Source organism: Stegastes partitus, unplaced genomic scaffold (genome assembly GCF_000690725.1).
Source record: "Stegastes partitus isolate 25-593 unplaced genomic scaffold, Stegastes_partitus-1.0.2 Scaffold1478, whole genome shotgun sequence".
Lineage (NCBI taxonomy): Eukaryota > Metazoa > Chordata > Actinopteri > Pomacentridae > Stegastes > Stegastes partitus.
Window position 1 is genome coordinate 82,356 of NW_007579209.1, and position 21,392 is coordinate 103,747.

General features: G+C 40.1%; 2 protein-coding genes across 7 annotated transcripts in view; both read right to left on the minus strand.

The window, feature by feature from the left end:
• The window catches only part of LOC103370754 (lissencephaly-1 homolog), a 38,904-nt gene extending 26,370 nt beyond the window's left edge, over positions 1-12,534 (minus strand). Inside the window, exons 1-2 of one of the 2 annotated variants that reach the window (XM_008299902.1) lie at positions 12,365-12,534; positions 5,063-5,375 (exon numbers count right to left, since the gene is read on the minus strand). In XM_008299902.1, the coding sequence (XP_008298124.1) occupies positions 5,063-5,094 (32 nt within the window). In that variant the 5' untranslated portion in view covers positions 5,095-5,375; positions 12,365-12,534. Of the gene's footprint in view, positions 1-5,062; positions 5,376-10,976; positions 11,423-12,364 lie in introns of those variants that run through there. The other variant, XM_008299903.1, reaches the window with a different exon arrangement.
• Positions 12,535-15,553: 3,019 nt separating this feature from the next.
• Positions 15,554-21,392, minus strand: part of cluha (clustered mitochondria (cluA/CLU1) homolog a) — a 30,630-nt gene continuing 24,791 nt past the window's right edge. For all 5 annotated transcript variants that reach the window (XM_008299900.1, XM_008299898.1, XM_008299897.1 and 2 more), the window contains 6 exons: positions 21,206-21,331; positions 20,951-21,072; positions 20,766-20,859; positions 20,542-20,676; positions 20,370-20,443; positions 15,554-18,930 (listed from right to left, as the gene is read on the minus strand). In XM_008299900.1, coding sequence (XP_008298122.1) covers positions 18,804-18,930; positions 20,370-20,443; positions 20,542-20,676; positions 20,766-20,859; positions 20,951-21,072; positions 21,206-21,331 — 678 coding nt within the window. In that variant the 3' untranslated portion in view covers positions 15,554-18,803. The remainder of the gene's footprint in view (positions 18,931-20,369; positions 20,444-20,541; positions 20,677-20,765; positions 20,860-20,950; positions 21,073-21,205; positions 21,332-21,392) is intronic.

The window sequence follows — 21,392 nt, forward strand, 5'->3', positions numbered from 1 at the left end:
ACTGATTGTCTGAATAGCTGCAGATTGTATCTACTAATTAGTAATTTAATAAACTATTAGCTGCTGCTCTACAATGAATACACACATATTATCGAACACATAAAGTAATGAACAAGGACAAACAAAATACAAATTCAGATAACCATTGGAAATGTGCAGTACTTTCAGGTTTCTAGATCCGGTAGACTAATGCTCTTGTGCCTTTTTAATGTGGGGGGCAGATACTGATTGATATGGCATGACAGTCCAGAAAACAGGGACTGTTACCATGCCAGCCCATCTGTGTGTCAGTCCCGGGGCAAAAATCAGATCCACATTGCTGATAGACCCCCTGCAGGTGCACCCAGCCGTGTTCAGTACACTGAGTACCAAGAGAGGGGCTGGGGAACAGACCATCCAACAGAAAGTGTCCCTGTGCCAACAACAAATGCCTGTATGCAACCTTCCCTCCCTCCCTCTCCTCAGGAGACACCTGTCACACCCAAACATTTAAGTACCAGCACAGACACATGACAGCTATTTGAAATACTGCATCTATGGATCCAATTTGGGCAGAATAAATGCAATCAGTACAGTTAATGAAAAAGGTACAGGCTTTGGCCTTTAATCCACAAATCTGGTCATGGACACTTAAATCTGACAATGCTGTTATGGTTTAAAGAAGGCAAGGGCAAAAGCAGACTGATTGAAAAGACACTGAATCAATATCAATATGAGCTTTTGCTGGCACAGCTATGTTTGACACAGAATATCCGTTTTTGGGGAGTGCAAATGTAAAAAAAAAAAAAGGAAGAAAAAAGTGAAAGTTAATAAAAATCTGACAGACATTCTAATCCTGAAGAAAACTGGTGTGCGGTTGATGCATGTTGATTATGATTCAAAGTCACTTAACACTTTCACAGAAAGTATATAACTTTCTGTACAACAAAGCAGCATGCGTTCACTTTTGGTGCAAAATCCATTGTTTTTGTGAGGAAAAACAATAGTCTCCCTATGCATGACAAGCAACTGCTTTGTGTTTTATCCCTTTAGGATGCTCGTATCACCTAATCCATTGTTTCTCAAAACCCTTATTGAATTTTTAAAAGTACCTATTTGAACTACTAATACATTACATTATTCACGTGTGTATGAACACGGGGATATTAGAAGCCTCATATGTGGGCAGGTAAACATGTTTTTGGCTCTGGCGCACTGAGAATGACAGAATACAGATCAGTGTTCTGAGCAGATGTTCTTTGCCACAGTAAACTCCTTATACCAGAGCTTTCACTGCCTACGGCACTCGTTGTTTAAGTCACCTCCATATCTTTGAATGGCAGTTCATCTGTTACGTCAAACCACATTCACAGCCAAGGGATGATAGAAAAAGAACAAAAATCACATGAACTATCTTGTTGCCCGAGACATGAAGGAGGCCTCCAGGTCTTTCAGGGGAGCAGATAGATTGTGTTCTGTGTCTATTTTTGCTACATGCTGCCGGGGATAAGTCCCCTGACCCTTGAAAGAAACACAAATGTGCTTTTCATTGGCTAAAATAGGCACAAACAGAGTTGTTATGAAGATGCTGCGCAATCACAGCATCTGACTGTGGTGCTGACAAAGTGGGGACAAAGATTATTTCTCTGTGTAGGATACGCTGTACCACACTGGGGTAAGAAAACTGTTATACTGTCTTTCTAGCAGGGATTTACCAGACTCAGAACTTTGACAGTCATATCGGATTTGGCTGTTCAATACAAAAAGATGTGACTTTTTATTCCTTTATTTCCTCTGGCAGTCATAAAATCCACTGGCATGAGTTTTTGTGGTGGTTTCAACCACATAAACAAAGTCAAATGCAACAGAGTCATGGGAACATATTTTTGACCATTTAAAAATCTGTAAAAGACAGCTGCACATGATGCAAGACTTAAACTGCTGCCTGTTTGAATTCTAGACATACAATGTTGGGCTACCATATAGATTTGTCTCATTTTGTATGAGACATAAATCCAGTTCATACATTCTATATTTATTTCACTGTAATGTGTAAATGAATAAACAAATGAACTATTTTAAAATAAAATAATATTGCATGCTACGAATCAATTGTATTAACTTTATAATTTCCAGCGGTTTGCCATGTTCTGTGTTGTTGAATAAGTGTACAGTTTGAATGTAACTGTTGTCCTTCAAAGGTTTAAAATGTCGTCATACTTCATATTTCTCCTGAGTCGTGGGTTATATTTACCAACTAATTCATATCAGGTTTCAGCTTCTCTTATTAGCTAACCACTAGCGCTATGTTATCATGTGGATGTTTTGTTTATCCAAGCACAGCAGCTAGCCCTAAAAGAATATAAATATACATTCATGACTCCTTTTGATTACAATTTCTCGTTTAAACATTATCCTCAAGCATTTTTTTGTAAGACTGACTGATCAAGTTGAAGAATCTCCAATAGATGATTCGACTTTTGTGTCAATGATAAGGTCAATAAATACTGGAAAAATAAAAAGAACTGTATTGTCTTGTTTTCAATTGGACCATTTTTCATACTTTTGATTTTATGGTAAAAACAAATACAATTTTAGGGCCAAAAACATTTGCACACAGTAAAATTAGAGACTCCCAGCAGTCATCTGACTGCGCCTGACAGTTCAAACTAAAAGACACTGAAGATGGGACGTCTGAATGCAATGGGAACAAAATCTATTTGTTTGCTGCCTGATGGTAAACAAGGCGGTGACAAAGAAAGGAAGGGGCCCAATGAAAAATTAGTGTGAATAGCAGACAGCCATCCGGTCACTGTTCCCATTACCCCCACTGTCTGATTCAAAATGGGCCACTGGGTTTCCAAGCAGGCTTCCCAAAACGAGACTGAGTGAGGAAATGAGATCTTAGGGGCACTTTATGGCCAAATCAATGAGAGCACCAACTGAGCCAAGCAGCATCTCCAACGGGTGGAATGCAACAGATGCTTGAATGTGACTCAAGTGGTCCCAAAACAGTTTCCAGTAAGCTATGGGGGCAGAGACTTGTGCAACAGAGGAAAAAAAGAGGGCTGGGGGGCAGTAGGTGGGGGGTCCTGGCAGCTTCCTCTGAATAGCAAATAGCATGAAAGATTAGCATTCCAATAGACCTCTCCATACCAACAGACCCCTCCCACAGCGCTAATCACAGAAAAACACTGAAACATTGTTAGGAATGTTGAGAGCCTTGTCATGTGAACGTTGATGCATTTCTCAATGACAGTGCAAGACAGGGATGAAAATGACAATACCACCTACAGACAGAGGAAAATATCTTTACCATAGTCATCTGTGGTTTCAACATGCTTCTCATATAGAGGGAGACTGTTCAGGACTAACGTTCAGCAAGTTCATCCCATCTCCATCTTATAACCTTGTATCCCACATTAAGATGCCTTAACTTTTTATCCCCTGCCTCCGGGGTTAATTACCAAGCCCACAGACTCAGCAGAGCCAAACTGAAGCTCCCTCCTTATTCGTCTTTCTCACATGCTTGGTATGTACTACACAGCTCATATGCAGAATTTCTTTGTCTGTGTGACACTTCTCTGCTTGTGCTAGCTTTCAGACATGTTGGGCACATGGTTTCCCTGCCGAATCACTACAAGCACTGACAGCGTGCACAGAGCAAATGCATGAACATTCTGGATCCCTGCTTTTCCTTTGTGTGTAATGCGGGGGCAAAGGCGGCACTCTAAGCTTCTCCTAAGGTCACACAGGGCAAATTGTGAATGCTAAACATTTTGAGGGGTAGGTAGTGTAGGTGGGAGATCAATACATTTGTGCTTTAGGCCTCAGGGGAGCTCGGGAACCTTCAACCAGTCATTGATTCATCTTGATGGGTACCAAGGAGAATAAAGTTATCAAATTTCCATGTTTAAACTGAAACATGTCGTCAATATACATCTTTGGTTGGAAGCAAGTTGTCTACCATCACAAAGGGACAACTGTAACAGGTTTTCTTGCTTTTTAGGCTTTGAAAACAGTTTTAAAATATCAGTGGCCTGCTTAGGCATAGATGTATAGGCAGAGCTCACTGGTGTCAGCTCACATTTGGCCTTTCATCAGGCTCTCTGATGCTGTCATTTGTACTCATGTCACTGAGAAGCTTCAAGAAACATGAGATTCAGATCAACACTACAACAGTTCCGTATGTTTGGCCAGTTCCACAACATTTGATTAGATGAACAACATAAGGCTACCACAACCTGTCAACAAATATGTCAGCAGCTCGCACAACACGAGTGAATATCTACTCTGAGGCGCTGAGATGCCACTCACATTTGACAAAGCAAACTTATCACAAAAGATGCTATCCTTGGGGCGCCCTGGTGCCCTCAGGTTAAAACACGCCAACCTACCAACTATAATGCCTGCAAATAACTCAAAACAGAAATAACTATTCTGGCTGCTGACTTACTTTAAATGAAGTTTACATGATATGTCTGGCATAAAGAACACAACAGAAACAAAACAGACAATCTAGTTTGAACTGTAATGAATAATAGAGCTAGAGGACATACATAAAAATGATATTGGTAATTAATTATTTGATTAACCTACTTTCCAAGCAAACATTCCTGTTAATTTGCCATTTTTTCTTGTCCTAAAGTGACAATTAATTTAATTGAATCAAATGTTTGAGGATTATTTAGATAAAATAAGCCATTTTATGATTCTATCTAAGCTTTTAGGACACAGTTTTTTCTGATATTTTATGGACAAAACAATTCATCAATTAAACTATGGGTCTGTCAATGCATAATGGCAGTTAATGGTTAACTGCAGCCCTAAAGTGAATATTGCCCTCCACTACTAGGAAAAACCCCTTGCTTTTAAGAAAGGTACCTAAATGTTATCATTCTTTCCAAGGTGCACACTCAAAAAGTATCAGAAGAAAGTCGTTGCACTAGGCAGCTGTTCAGGAGTATGAAACATGTCTCATCCCTTGAGGCAACAAACAAATATGGTGAATAAATCCACCAGTTGCGAATCTGACATCTTCATATCGCAGCCATATTCTATGAAAAGTGTGTCGACAACTTACAGTTCATCTCGTTGCCGTTGTGACAGCACCATGGTGATGGGGCAGTGTGGGCGGGGCCGGGAGGGATCTGTTGGTAAAAGGTGAATCTTGTGCAGCTGCTGCGCTCTCCTCAGTCAGGAGATGAGCTGTGCTGATCCGAGCAACACGGGTGAGGACGAGTTGTGTACTCCAATGGCAGGTAGTTGGTTCTGTCCAGACAAAGACTCAGACTGAGAGAAGGGGAATGCAGGAATCTGCCCCCCAACTGGCTGACTCCGGGGACAAGAGAAGTGGAGAGCCTGCAGACCAGTCACCAGCCAAGTCTACACTGCATCTAGAGAGAGAGGAGAGAGAAAGGGAAAGTCAGCATTAGGTATGCATGACCGATAACATGAAGAGTGGGTGGGGATGAAAATGTTTATAGCCCAGAGGAGAACTGCATCAATGTTTGCACCAGTTTATACAAAGATGAAATGAATGAAGAGACTGTCAACGACAGAATAAATGACAATAGTATAAAATAACAGGGTGGTATTTTCTCTCAGAAAGAAAGTGAGATTTCTATAGTTACACTTTGACAGTACTGTACAGCAAATCAGAGAAAGCTTAAAGCAATAAGTAAGATACTTAATTGAAAAGAACACCTTCTTTCCACAAACTCCGCCTTCATTTTTTTTACGCTCTCTTTCTATCTATAATCACAATCTGTCACATCACCAGTCTAACCAGAGAGCACTGGTCTGTTCTTGCAGCAAATACCTCCCTCCGTGTACATACAAGAGCTGACCCACATTCTCTGAGCAACGTACTTCTCCTCCCAGGTTGCCAACAGAAAAGAAAAACAGGACACAGCCAAGCGGGCTCGAGTAACGGCTGTGCTCTTGTCAAATTCCCTTGACCCTATCCTTCCATTATGATATCGCCTTAAGCGCTAGCTTGCAGGGCTGATGGCACAATGAAATATCTCTGACCGTTTGTGTCAATAAAAATCTTATCAGTGTTAGCATTTTATTGTCAGCAACTAAGTAACTAGGTATAATAAATGACAATGCAATGTGATGCAGACAACAATTATGTGATCAAGTCCTCTTTTCCACTGCATTGTGGCCTTCAAGAAGACTTTACCAAAGCAGGTACCCATTAGAATAAGCCTCTTAGTCCACTGGGACCAGTCTGACTAAATCTTTGCCAGACCATTAAACAAAAGGTGCAAACTAAGCCAAATTACTTTTTCTATTGATCTGCACCAAACTGACAAAATACAGCGAGGCAGACATCCAGACACATGTACAGGAGACAATGTGTGTTAGGAATGAGATCTACTGCACAGGAAAGGGGCAGTGAAAGAAACAAAAATGTGTCTAGAGTATTCATGAGGACTGCTAGCACGGCAGGAAGCTGCAATGAAGGAAAATTCAACATTCCTCACTTCAGCTGATGATGCAGGAGTGACATTACCACAAGGGAAAATTCCTCTTATTCACTCCTGCTTTTGTTTGCAGGAAAAAGAGCACAGTAGCTTAAGACTGCAGAGGTAAGATTGATCTACCTGGTGCACAAAGTTCATCCTGCTAAATAAATAAATTGGAAGTAGTTTAGAATGTGTGCGTTTTCCTGTATATTTGCGAATTTGACACTTTGACATTGCTGAGAAACTGTTTAACAGGAAGTAGCCGTATGTAGCCAACAGCTAACCTCTGGACCCTGATGTCACCACCTGACAGCAGTCCAAATGTCTGCTTACCCCTGACTGTGCGTGGATTACGGCATGCTGGGGGTTTCTGGCCAATGACCAACAACTGTGCCATGATTCAGGGTCACAGCACTACAACAACATAATAAGGCAATGGTACTGGAGCTAAAAATGGCTCTCACTAAAACGCCACATACAAAACATCCATTAAAAGGCATGCGCCATCGACACCAACTTGTAAAACTGCTATCCTGTGTGAAAATGAGGTCATCTACTATGTATATATTGATAATTCTCTCTCTGCTGGTGACAGTTGCCATCGCTGTGTGTATCCATTTATGTGTTAGACTCCCCTCTCTGAAAATCTCATTTGCAGCTCCAATATTGAGCAAAATGTTTGCACAATCACATAATCAGGCTAATTGGCTCTGCACAAAATGTTGTGTCTTTATGGAGGGGGGATATGGGCTGCAGCCGCTGTGCATCTATAAATCTGCCCACTGATGGTTAATAATGGTTATGTGTCTTCCTCCGATTGATTCCCTTGTCTTTGTGTAGCAGGAGGAAATGTACAATAACAGGGCCTTTTACAGTAATGGCGCTGACTTTGAGAGATAGTGTTTAATTTGCTGATGAGCTCCAACTGATTATCTGTTTTTAAAATGCCATATTTAACAAATAATGGAAAATGTCCCCCGTCTGTTGTGATCTTAGGATGCAGCAACGTAATGCCAAGTCAAAACTACAATGAACCACACCTACTGAATCAATGTCTGTGGGTAAACTCTATTTCAATCAAGTCAAGCAAAACATACACCTAGATATTTAAAAAATTTGGACCGCCTAATACAGAATTTGAGTGAAAACAGTCCAACCATACAAATACAACAGGAAAGCCATATTAGAAAACACCTGAGAAGTGTCAACAAAACAGGGAGATTACAGAAGAATTTATTAAATACACACAGAAATCTGTGACAAACTACAAAAGTCTCAATTTCAACTGTTTATATATGTGTAACATTACCAGTTTAGAACTGTTGAAAGAATTGCAAATATCCAAACTAATTAGGCATCTGGGGAAAATGTAGCACATCCGACTGCAGTAGAATATTGCAACTTGCACAACACCACCAGCCAAAAATGACAGACGAGGTATGTGTAGAACATTTTTGGACTACCAATGCTTTCATGTCTGAACAAAGGAACACACCCCTGTGGAACGCAGTACAAGTGAAGGAAAATAAAAATATGTCTAAAGAAAAGTCTAGCTGCTAATCTGAAAGTGTGTCCCAGCAACTTATCACAAAACATACCATCACAGTAATGTTGACAGAGCTGACAGTTCTCACCCCGCTGTCACATCTGACTCATAGTTTTCTGTGAGCGTCATTATGTCATCGCCTCTTTCAAAAGCAAGCATCTCAAACAGCTGGAATCTGGAACACCTTCATTTTCTGTTGGTGACTTCACCTCAACACCTGTGTCATGGGAATGATATCGTTGGCAGTCTTTTACAATCAACAAACAGCACCATTAACTAGATGAAATAACAATGGAACGCAAAAAAGCAAAAGTGTGAAATGATGCATGGATATAGTCAAGTAAACGGAGATCCCTCATGAATTTTAGGTAAAGGTCCCTTACTAAACTTGCAAATGAAAACGAAGCCGTCATGTTATCTGAACACTTATTTGCTGACATATTTAGCTACTGAAGCAGATAGAGGTAAGATTTTTCTTAGTCAGTAATTTTTTTTTGTTTGTTTCAGTAAAGCCATTAAAACTTTTCACTAAATTTGATTAACAGAATTTTGTGGAAAAATATGTAATTGATAGATGGATATCTACGCAAATTTGATTCTTTATGATGAGATAACTGAAAGAATCTGATTTTCCATCTGTGATGCGACTCTAAAGAACATGCAACAGAAATGTCCTGTAAACTACAAGACCAAAAGGTTAAATATTCTGTAAATAGTCTGCAGTTTCTGTGAATGGTTATTCTTTGTGAAGCCCTCACACAGAAACCATCCAATGACCTTTGTCACCAACTGATGATGAAACTGGGTGAACATCTGGCTCAGCTGTCAATATGTAGCCCTGACTAGACCCACAAGGTGCTTGCGTCACTTGAGTGGGTTGGCAACAATTACCTAAACCTAATAAATTGCACAGCTTGTATCATGAGCTCTTTCCTCTGTGTTTCGTAAAGGAGATTGTAATAGCAGCAGTGTGACTCTACAGATGCAAGGATTCAATCAATATGACACAATATGTTTTCAAGCACTGTAGACACAACATTAAAAAAAAAATTAAAAAAAATACGTATTTCTCTCACAGGCTGTCATCCCAACAGTTGTGTTCTCAGTCCTCATTAGTAGATGAGAGCTTCCCCCACACACACTGAGGGACCAGACACCAAGCAGATAGGAAGCTGACAGGAACAACAGATCAATCACAACCAATAACAACCTGCACACACACAAACAGGTGGGAACAACATAATCAAAACTGCTTAGCCTCCTTCAGTCATATGCATGCGAGTACATCATTTGTACAACACAGGCAAAGTTCCACTGCATAGTTAGCAGGCATGAGATGTTTACTCAACTTTGGCATGTTCGAATCTCTCCAGGGTATTCTCATGCCAACAAGCTCTAGGCTGAAATTGTTACGGCTATAAATATAGACTGGAGGAGTTTACAGTGTCTCTCAGTTACTGTTGAAATAGCAAATTCGAAATGTGATTTTAAAAAAACTTAATTCTCCAGGCATCTTTGGCAACCATTATACAGAAACTGCGAGTCTTATGGCGAAACTGTCAGACATCATCGTTTACAAAGCATATTCATCAAAACAGCGTGTCAAAACAGTGATCTGTAGGTTGACTGGCAGTCGCTGTTGGCAGCAGGAGCGTAATGACCAATCAGCTGTGGTGGGCAAGCTGTCTGGAAGGTCAACCTCTGTGCTAATGTCAGCTTGGGGAAGGAGACCAATAAGGGTATCTGCCCTTCAGCCTGACACAATCACAAAGACAAACAGCCATTCACTCTCATCTGTCGGTTGACACAAAATAAAGAGGGCCCCTCTGCAAAACTGTACATGTTGCTACTTTCTGGCAATACTTTCCATAATTCTGTCATTTTATACTTTCACAAAACTACCCAGACAACATTAGAGAGCAGAGTCCCACAAGATCAGTGACTGTCCTTTGCTTTGGTCTGCTGCTGATGAAATACAAGCAGCAGCAAGCAAAGCAACACTAGCTAAAGCTTTCTATTGCAGTAATAAACAATTGGCACTGCTGTGCTTCCATTGCTGACAGTACTGAATAGAGCCTGGCTGTGGGGATGCACTTATTCAAATCAACTTCTGATAAAACTCGGGACTGACTAAAAATGCTTTCAAGTAAAACCAGCTGACCCTGGTTTCTGCAGTCGCTGTTAGAGAAAAGAAGCGTGTGTGTATTTTACAAAAAAAAAAAAAACAGAGCTGCTGTTTTCACATTATCTCGTGTACTTTGCAATGATGGTTGTACTTAGTAGGTCTATAAATTTTCCTTTTCTGATGCGAAAATTTGTGAAGCATTTTCATAGAGGAAAAAATAATAGCAAGATATCTGCAGAAAACCTAATTCATAAATGCTCATTAGTCTGCAGAAAGAAGCATGGATTGAGTAACAAATGTGAGAATGATGTGTGTCTAATTAACTTATACATCAGGACAAAAAATATATAGGTTCATTTAGTTTCCAAAAGAAAATTATTTTAATTGTTGATTAATCTGCATTTTTTTCTGAATTAACTGATTTGTTGCTTGGTCTAGTGTCCAGTGTTACCCTGAGCCACATGTCTTGTTTTGTCCACCACCAAGATACATTCAGTTTACTGCCATACAGGAGAAAAGAAACTAGGAACATGGAATCAGAAAGATATGACAATTTTCTTTAACAAATAACTCAAATCAACTACAAATTATTTTTAAAAAGAGTCAGTCCCCATTGACCAAGCACAGGTGGCAAAACATTCAACATCATCATCTGTGTTTTTGATTATTAAAACTGCATTAGTATCGTGTACATTTAATCGTCTGGGTAAAGGGATGGGTGTGTTTAGGTTAGCATAGTAATGCTAGATTTACAGTCTCAACAAATGCTGGGATTAGCTGTCGATTTCTCTTCAAACTGGCTTCATTTGAGTCATTGCATGTCATTCATGGACTAAATCAGAAAGACTCTTACCTGAGAGCAGAGAGCACAGTCAATGTTTCTTACTGAAGCTGTGAAAACGGTTGTGAAAAAAATCAACTATGTTATCAATATCCCATTATTCCCGTTGATCAGCTGCAAGGCAGTTCTCACAGGCGTGGCTGGGAAAAGTAAACTAGCCAACAGTCCTGGCCAATGCTTTACATCCGATATCAAGACAAGGTTGGCCAAAATTACACGAGAGACTCGTCTGTCGGACAGTGCACAACCTTGTGAGCTGCCAAAGCAATGATTTACATTCATCCCAGTGTTAGCGCTCTGCGTCCACGAATCCCTGACCTGAATGTCTCAATCGTGAATCCACACAATGAGAGAAAACGAGGCAGAGTCTTGAGTACTGGGTAGAAGCAATTCATACAAACACGTCGCCTCGGATGTGCTCCACCCTGATTTTCAAACGCGGTGCCAACAAACCGCATGAAACAGACCGAGGCGCACAGATGACGGGAGCTTCAGCTGTAGCCATCAGCGAGCACCCAGGATGACAGCGACCAGCAGCAGAAATGCATTCAAAGGGGGCATGCCAATGCAGAAAACTGCAACCTGGCAACCTGATGTTCAGCTACAATAACATCTGCACAATAAACACGCAACACAAACCAGATGCCACTTCACGCCCTTTTCAAATGGTAGCGGTGGATACAGCAGCGACGTGAAGCTGCAGCGATCAACAACAAAATATCCACACGGTGACAGCAGTCAAGTGCTTTAACAAGTCACCAATCACAGACATAACATTACATCTGCAATAACATCGTTTGACCTATATCTGAGCTTGTTGTAGAGGTTTTTCACAAGGTTGACAGGCACTAACGTCGCTACAAACTATGCTAATTACTGCTTATTACTAACTTCAGATAGACACCAAACGCAAGAGCAATTTAGGTGTGCATTTACATACATACCGTGGCACACTGAGATGTTTTCTGACTTAACCGATTTTAATTAACCTGACAGCAGTGCCTACTGGTAGCTTCATGTTATCTACACCCGGTTATCGTTAGCTAATGTTAGCTAAAGTTAGCCAAGTTAGCTTCCCGGCGATGCAGTCAGAAAGTTAGCTCGTACGTTAACTCCTCACTCTAACGGTAACGAGAATACGCATTCAAGCTCAGCTGGCGACAATAAACCTACATATTAGGTGACTACTTTATTTACTGTAAGTACACACTATTGTTTATCTGGACACAAGGATAAACTCCGCTGACAAGGTACCTGCTGCTCCTCTACAAGCGGCCTATCCGCCATTTTGAGACATAAAAGGAGGTGCAAAAATTACAGCCACATCGTCATTTTCCCCACCTAACGCCACATTCCTTCGACTCTCGCCGGCTTCATAATTGAAAACTACGAGAACTCACCCTATTGTTTCTGCCCGTGGATATCCTCGGCCGTCCCCAACGCTAACACGACCCGACAGGGCGTGAAATTTCCGCTCCAAAATATGATCTTGTGATGTTGGAGGTAAACTGCCCGTCTTGTCTCTTGCTTGTTTTTTCGTTCGCTACCGCATTCGCCTTCAGCCGGGCACGCGCACGATGCTCGCGTTCACGGGTCGGACGGGAGCGCGCACGCCCTTGACAGCAGTAAGAAAAAAAACATTATTTTATTTGACTATTAACTCTAACCTGGCTGCTGAGCATTGGCACATTTTAAATAGGCACAAATACGACCGGTATATATGCTCAGAGACGTATCATTATTAAATCACCTTAATACATGGAATAATATAAGACATAAAATGGACACAAAATATCTATGCAATTTAAATTTTATGATACTTTATACTTTCATTTCACCAAATTTTAACAGTAAATATTGTATTGTTTACATGCTATGGTTTTTTTAAAAATATATTTTTTATTTGCCTAATAACTTATTTGGCTGCAGAGCATAATTATATTTTGAACTGCAGAAAATACTTTAAATATGACAGATATAAATTTCGTGACTGATTGAGAGACCTACAATTATTTTTGTCTTCTTTACTTTTACATATGCATTAAGATAAGAAGTTTGCACTGGACATAAAATAATTATGTAATTACTATACTGACATGAGTATTTCTATTTTATTGTACATTTTAGAAGTATTTCACTGTTTACCATTTTGATTGAAAAAAAAATAAAACATGGTAGCTCCATATCTGTCCGTTTTAAATAGCTGCAATTCCTTTCAATGTAGCAGTTCTAAATGTTGTGTAATTGATTGAGACTCTTATAAAAGAAAGAGACAATTAAATCACTTTTTATATATGTGCAAAAAGAAATTTGAACCTGACACTAAAAAAATCATACACTTTGACTTGAGTATTTCTATCTCATGGTAGTTTATACTTTTATTTCTTTGCATTTCACTACATTTTAGTAGTAAATATTACATTGTTCACCCCATTATATGTCTTAAAACTATAGCTACTTTGCAAATAAAGTATTTACATTTAAACTATGCAGTCAGCATAAATATTAGAGTCAGTATCATGGTTATTTGATATTTTTGGCCAATGTTAGCTGTATGGGCGCATATATTGTTTGATATTCCCCGATATGGAAATTTTCTTTTACAAAACATAATGTGAACAAAGTTACTTGAGGTTCTTTAGAAACTGTGTCATCTCATAGTTTGTGCAGCAGAGAAGCTCTGACTACATGCAGCACATGTAGCAGAGTACGTATCACAGCTGAGCAGATGGCAGTTCGGAGTCAAACCTTGTTTTCATGTTAAGTGGTGAAGTACTTTGTGTGAAATACATTGTTGGAAAGTTAATACACAATGACATCATCGTTTTCCCTTTTCAATACAACTCTAACGTTTATATACAGTCGTATCATTGTTTGTTCGGATCAGCAATTTTAGTTAAATATATCATATAGCAGACAAACACAGTGATATTTGAGAAGTGAAATGAAGTTTATAGGATTTACAGAAAGTGTGCAAAAATTACTTTAAAAAGTAGGCAGGTGCATAAATGTGGGCACCCTTGTTGTTTTATTGATTTGAATACCTTTAGCACTAATTATTGGGACACAAAATTTGTTTGTAAGCTCATTGACCCTTGACCTACATACACAGGCGAAGTCAATCATGAGAAGGGGTATTTAAGGTGGCCAGTTGCAAGTTGTTCTCCTCTTTGCATCTCCTCTGAAGAGTGGCAACACGGGAGCCTCAAAACAACTGTCAAATGACCTGAAAACAAAGATTGTTCAACATCATGGTTTAGGGGAAGGATACAAAAAGCTAGCTCAGAGATTTCAGCTGTCAGTTTCCACTGTGAGGAACATAGTGAGGAAATAGAAGACCACAGGCACAGTTCTAGTGAAGGCCCAGAGTGGCAGGCCAAGAAAAATCTCAGATAAGCAGAGGCGAAGGATAGTGAGAACAATCAAACTCAACCCACAGACCAGCTCCAAAGACCTACGACATGCGGCAGAAGCCTTTTCTGCACACGTCACAAACAGAGTTGCTTGAGGTATGTTAAAGCACATTTGGACAAGCCATCTTCATTTTGGAATAAGGTGCTGTGGACTGATGAAACTAAAATTGAGTTATTTGGACAAAACAATGGGCAGTATGCATGGCGGAAGAAGAACACAGCATTCCAAGACAAACACTTGCTACCCACAGTAAAATTTGGTGGTGGTTCCATCATGCTGTGGGGCTGTGTGGCCAGTGCAGGTACTGGCAATCTTGTTAAAGCTGAAGGTCGCATGGATTCCAGTCAGCATCAGCAGATTCTTGCGAACAATGTTCAAGAATCAGTGACAAAGTTGAAGTTGCGCTGGGGCTGGATACTTCAACAAGACAACGACCCTAAACACTGCTCAAATTCTACCCAGGCATTCATGCAGAGGAACAAGTACAATGTTCTGTAGTGGCCATCTCAGTCCCCACACCTGAATATTATTGAAAATCTGTGGTGATTTAAAGCAGGCTGTCCATGCTCGGAAACCATCAAACCTGACTGAACTGGAGATGTTTTGTAAAGAAGAATGGTCAAAAATACCTTCAACCAGAATCCAGACCCTCATTGGAAGCTATAGGAAGCGTTTAGAGGCTGTTATTTCTGCAAAAGGAGGATCGACTAAATATTGATGTAATTTTTCTGTTGGGGTGCCCAAATTTATGCACCTGCCTACTTTTGTTTAAGTAATTATTGCACACTTTCTGTAAATCCTATAAACTTCATTTCACTTCTCAAATATCACTGTGTTTGTCTGCTATATGATATATTTAACTGAAATTGCTGATACGAACAACCAATGATTTATAAAGGAAAATCTTGAAAATAATCAGGGGTGCCCAAACTTTTTCATACAACTGTATTGGCTGATTTATCAATATCAGAATTTCTCACGCTCTAAAATCAAAAATCCAGTGTTGGTTGGTCATCAATATGTAGATTTAATTGTTAGTGTCTGTATTTTAGCTATTAGCTTCTTCTTTTTTGCAATATTATTGCAGTAAGTTATTGAGTGGGATCACTACTTTTACGTAGGTCAAAGATCTGGCTACATGTTACTTGTATAAGTTAGAAAAACTCAAAAACAAATCTTTTACTAGTTTTATTTTATTCATTTTTAATATAAAAGCATACTCAGACCAAAAAAATAATTAGATAATTTTGTAAAGAGCAACACACAAATACCACACACCATCAGAGGAAGCAGACTCAAACACTAGGCATAAGAAGCCTTTTGTGCAGAAGAAATTTCATCGGTGAGAAAACAAAACCCTCAGACAATCATCATTTTCAGGCGTCACACAGAGACAATATTGCAATATGACTGGGAGCAGTGAAATGCATTATATTTGGGGATAGATATTACACTTTTTCTTCTCACAACACTGTTTATAAAATGGTTTAAGCTCCTTGTAACTTCATTATATATTGTGATGCATATCATATGCAAATTAAATGAATATTTCAACTTTGTCTGTATTTGTCATTTAAGTAAACATTTATTCTCCACACCTGCTTTGCATTTCAGACATTCAGATTGCAAAGTAAATGCAAATGTACATTTGCAAATTATGTATGAATGAATAGGCTACACTTAAATCTCAGTTTTATATTATTACATCACGTTTTTCCCCCACTTCTGATGATATCATCTAATAACGTAAAATAACATCTCATGCACTTTTAACAGATCAACTATTAGAGAGAAATGTTGCACTAAACTCTAACAAAGTCAATGATGTCTCCAACTAAATAAGGAAGCATCATGTTAAAAGCAACAGAGTATCTCTGGAGACACATAGTTTCATCACTCTCTGGGAGTTTATTCTTTCCATAAACTATTAAGATACCCAAACAACAGACTTGTTGAGGTTTCAACAGCTTCAGAACAGGTTCCACAGGTAGCCATCTTTGTAATTTTGGACCACAGAAAATTATATGTATAAAAAAAAAAAATTTTCTCTCACTTTGTCTGAATCACATAGTCTGCTTGTATTTGTGAACTTGCACTCCAACATCTTCTGTCACTTGGGTCAATATCTGTTTTTTTACAATCAGACAAATGTTAGTGTGCCACCATATGGACACTAATGGTATTACTGTTGAGCCACACTTGGGGGAGTAGGAGGGGGAAGCAAAGAAACAAAATCAATGAAGAAAATGAAAAAATATGATACAAGAAACCCAGAAAACAAAATCAGGATTCATATTTTATCTTTCGAAACTGGAAAGTTTCTTTAAACCTATTATTACTGCCATTCAGACACTTAAATAATAGGCACATACACACCATGCTCTGCTACCGATGTTCTAAGAGCACAATCTGGATAATCACCGTAGTAACCTCATCTCCCGGTCTGAGGAGGTCGCCTTTTGTTTCTGCATGCGGCTCCCTTAGTTTCAGGTAATTCAGGCGGTACAGTAAGTAGTCCATCTTGCACGTCTTGTGCCAAACAGAGACTGCATTTTCTCAAAACAATCACTTCCAGCACCATCTCTCTATTGCTTTAATCATATACATCTACACACGGCAACAATTAAGTAACAAATTGCCATGGGTGGAATACATTGCATGTATACAAGCACAAACAAACCTTTATCAGTCTTTTTTGGTACATCACACCGGAAGCAGCCCTTCTTTTTGTCCACTCATGGTGGTGCTATGAATATATTAAACACACAGTACGAGAAAGTGCACTGAAACTGCTCACTGCTCACTCCTGGCTGGTTTTTTTTTTTTTGTCTCGGTGACATATGAAAAGATGACCCAATAAAGGGAAACAAAAACAACAATAAGAATGAAAAACACCCAGCAACAATAATTCTGTCACTACTGCCGAGGTTGAGCACCCGTCCAATGGTGAGGTTAATGTCAGTACCAACTTCATACATAAGCAGATTTACAACACTGGTGGCCATGAATGTTTTAAGAAAAGAGGCATCAGCCATTTAACAGGATAACTATGTGTAGAAATATAAAACATTTGGAAAGCCAACGTTCGCTTAGTCTCTATTCGAACTATGCAGCAGCAAAAGCAGCAACAGCCTTGGCCGATAGATTTTTCGGTCAGACTACACAAAGACACACACACACACACACACACACTGTCAAACATACAAACATACATGCACATATTTTCTTTCAGTGTGTAAAAATAGAAGATTGAACACAGCTAGTATATAGATAGATAAATCTACTGCTCAAGGTGGACGTTTCTCAAATCTGCGTTTTCCATTAACATCAATCAAGTACCTGTCTAAATCCAATAGAGATTTATACATCTTTTTCCACTTTCTATACATTTTCTATAAAACAGACATGGCTTAAATTAATTGATGATCAACAGGCATAAAATACCTTCTCAATTCTCTTGTGCATTTTACAAAAGTCCATTTTATTTACTAAAAAAAAAGAGAGAGAGAAAAAAAAGATGAAATCGAGCTGAATGATCGGCTGGAAGCTCACCAATGTTTCACTGTGTTTGTTTGCTCGGAGAAACAGGAACCATAGGACACAGCAGGCACCCACCTGGGATGTCATAAGTACAAATGATCGAGGGATTAAATTAATTCAACATCGGGGGACATGTAAGGATGATGGGTGATTGCTGCAAAGTGGCTCGAAGCAGCCACAAAACAAGGGAAATTTACATTCTGAAGCCCCACTTGGAAAATCTCAAATTTAGTAACTGTATTCTGGTCTTAGTGCACAGTAGAAAGTACCCCTGAGTTCTAGGACAGGGTAGGTGCTGTATCATTTAGAGCACCACTGGGGGTGAGGGAGGGTGGCTACATGCCCCGGGGGTCTGTGAGGCTCTTTAGGCAATGGCGGGGCAAAGATGTGGTCCTGGGCTAACGGTATTGTGGGAAGTTTGAGCTGAGAAAAAGCATGACTTGGGGATTATAATACAGTGGATAAGGCTCTGGTATACAATGTCATGGTCATTCTTGGTCTCCTCCCCTACCCCACCCCCCCGGCTGCAACCACTTTCAAACTGAATCATGTTTCTAAGCAGCTACCACCTTCAGTGACTTCTTCACCAGGTTCCTGGGTTGGGGATTTTTCAGATTGCACGTTACATTGATTCTATGTCGTTTGTACTTCCTCCTCCCTACCTTTTCCCACCTTGTAGGAAACTCCTGCTCTGTCTTCCTTTGTCCTACAGTTCATACAGTTTTTCTCTGGACTGCCCCTGACCCTCACCCTCCCCTTGTTTATTTCAATGCTGATTTAGACTGCTCGGTTCTCGGGTCCACAGGCTCCGTGACTTGGCTGTTGCATCACGGCCACTCTTTCCCCCCCATAGCAGAAAGTAGCTGTATTGAGGGCTTTAAGATACTAATCAATGGGGATTTTGTCTTCTAGCTCCAGTGGACTGTCCTCGATGGGCTCCTCGCTCTTTCCCAGCTCCTGCAGCTGCTGTCGCCTCTGCACCTCTGCCTTCAGGTTCTCCAGATCTTTTTGACTGAAAAGGAAATTTTAAAAAAACAACAACATGACTTTCCATTTAAGAAATGTATGGTGTGGCTTTTGAAATTACTGGTCTTCTATCTATCCCTTCAACCAGAGATGATGTGGTCACTCATGTCTCAAATGTATTAAAAAGTAGCAATTTAAAATCTCTGTGAATCCCACTTAGATGTGTCCACTCCTGGTCCTGAAGAACAGCAGTCCTGCATGCTCTCCCATCTTCCCATGCCTACTCATGCCTAATTCCTTAGATCAAGTATTTAGTCAGGAGGATTCAATAGGGACAAAAAATATGCAGGGCTAGTCTCACCAGGACCAATCTCTGCCTGCGTATCATTATCTAATTTTATCTTCTTAACCATAATTTTAAATAAATTAAAACTCACTTATGTATTTGAGAGTATGCAGTCCAAAATTGTTAAAGGGGTATAGTTTATACTGGGTGTCTGCATGCACATGTACTGTATGTTCATGCAGCTTGTGCAGCATAAATCAAAGGGTGTGACTTGCGAATTCCAGAATAACATTTTTCGGGAAAAAGAGACTATTAAGGTGGGTCTGCAGTTACCACCAAGTGAAGTAATGGTAGTTTTCGTAGGGGAAGAGTCCTCGGTGTCCAAAGCTGAACACAGCACATCAGATTAGGAGTGCATCAGGAGTATGCCTGCTGTTTTCTTCAACATTTCATGTGGTTGTGCACCAGGAATGAACTCCCCAGGGTCGGACCATCAAAGCACGACTTTACTGCAACATCCTGAGATATCTGAGTAAGAACATTCGGTGCAAACGACCAACTATGGTGCAATGGCATGTGAGCACTCCAATGTACTGTGTGCGTGGTGACAGCGCTGTGATTAAATATGGGGTTTTTTTTTTTGGCCACAATAAAATCATTAATTGCTCCTCACCCTCCCTATTTGCTAGACTTGGCTCCCTATGACTTCTTCTTCTTGAGGACTGTTGAAAGTGCGCTTTTTTGACACAGTTTAAGAGATTCAGTGCTCGTCGCAGATGGTGTTTGGCGTATTTTTATAGTGACACATCCAAGGATTGTTACAAGCAGAGCGCAAGTGCTAGGAGTGGTTTATCGCTGCACAAAAAGACGGCTTTGAAGGGAACGGCTGCCAAACGGCTGCCAAATTCAAGTTTGATGATTTTTATGGGCACAGTCTTGGAACTTTTTGATCATCCTTGGTATTAGGATGAGAATATATTTTAGAATTTTTTTTAAGACTTAAAGCTATATTCAGGAATGGCTGATTTATAGCAGGTGAATACAGTGTCGGACTCAAAAAACTTAAACCGCTACAACTTTTTCTATGTCAATGTTTACATTTCAATTCCAAGGTCTCAAGAGGCCACTGCCGATGTTAGGGCCATTATGAACCTCATATACTGTACATTGAACATAATTATACACCTTTCTGACTCTACCTGAGAGGTATAAAGATGATCCCATTGATGATGTTGAGCTGTTCCAGGACACTGGCCATGCTGGGGGCAGTGAACTGGAAAACAGGAGAAAATAAAAACATAACATCAGTGTGAGATGCTTTAGACTGGGTAAGATGGAGGTGCAGAAACCTGCCTGATTCAGAGCAGTCACCTTGAGAGGCATGATGCTAGCATTGGAGCCGTTCTTGTAGATCTCATTCATGGTTCTCTGCAGAGCCACAGCCTGCTGGGTGAGATACTTCAGATACTCTGAACTTTCCTTGGTTTTCTCATGTGCCTCACCCATCTAAGTAGAGAGAAGAAAAACACATCAGTTTAAGACATTACCTTGTCACGACTGATAAGGCAAAGTGAGTCAGCTACTACGACATATACCTGGTTCTTGTAAATAGTGTAGCCCTCCTTCTCGTGCTGAAGTGCAGAGCGGAACTCAGCCTTGCTCTCGTAAGCTCTCGCAACCAAATGGTGGCTGAAAAGAATAACAAGGCAAATGTTACACAAATCCTCATGTCAGCGTTATTCTCAATCTGTGCCTATGAATGGTGAATCTATCCCCACACCTGAGGGCCACTTTGAGGGACCGGGGTCCGTGGTACTTTGTGTTGATGGTCAAGGCGTTCTCCAGGAATCTCAGAGATAAATCATACTCCATCACTCCATGCAGCACCAGCCCGATGTTACTCTGTGGAGGCCAAGAACAAGGAACCAGTCATTATTATTAGCTCTGTGGTTTTCCTGTGGTAGATTAGATTTCACCAGAAACATAATCAGTATTCACTATGTCAGATGCTCAGAAATTTCAAGCCTGCACTCACGTCTAGCAGTGCCATCTCTGGGTGATCCTCCCCGCAAACCAACAACATGAGGTAACGAGCACGATACAGCAGCTTCAGGGCAGTTGAAAGTTGGCCGTTGGCGAAGCAGTACAGAGCCAAGTGCATCTGAGAAGTGAAGGGAAGAAACATAAAGGTTTGAAAGATATTAAACTTTAGCATGACAAAA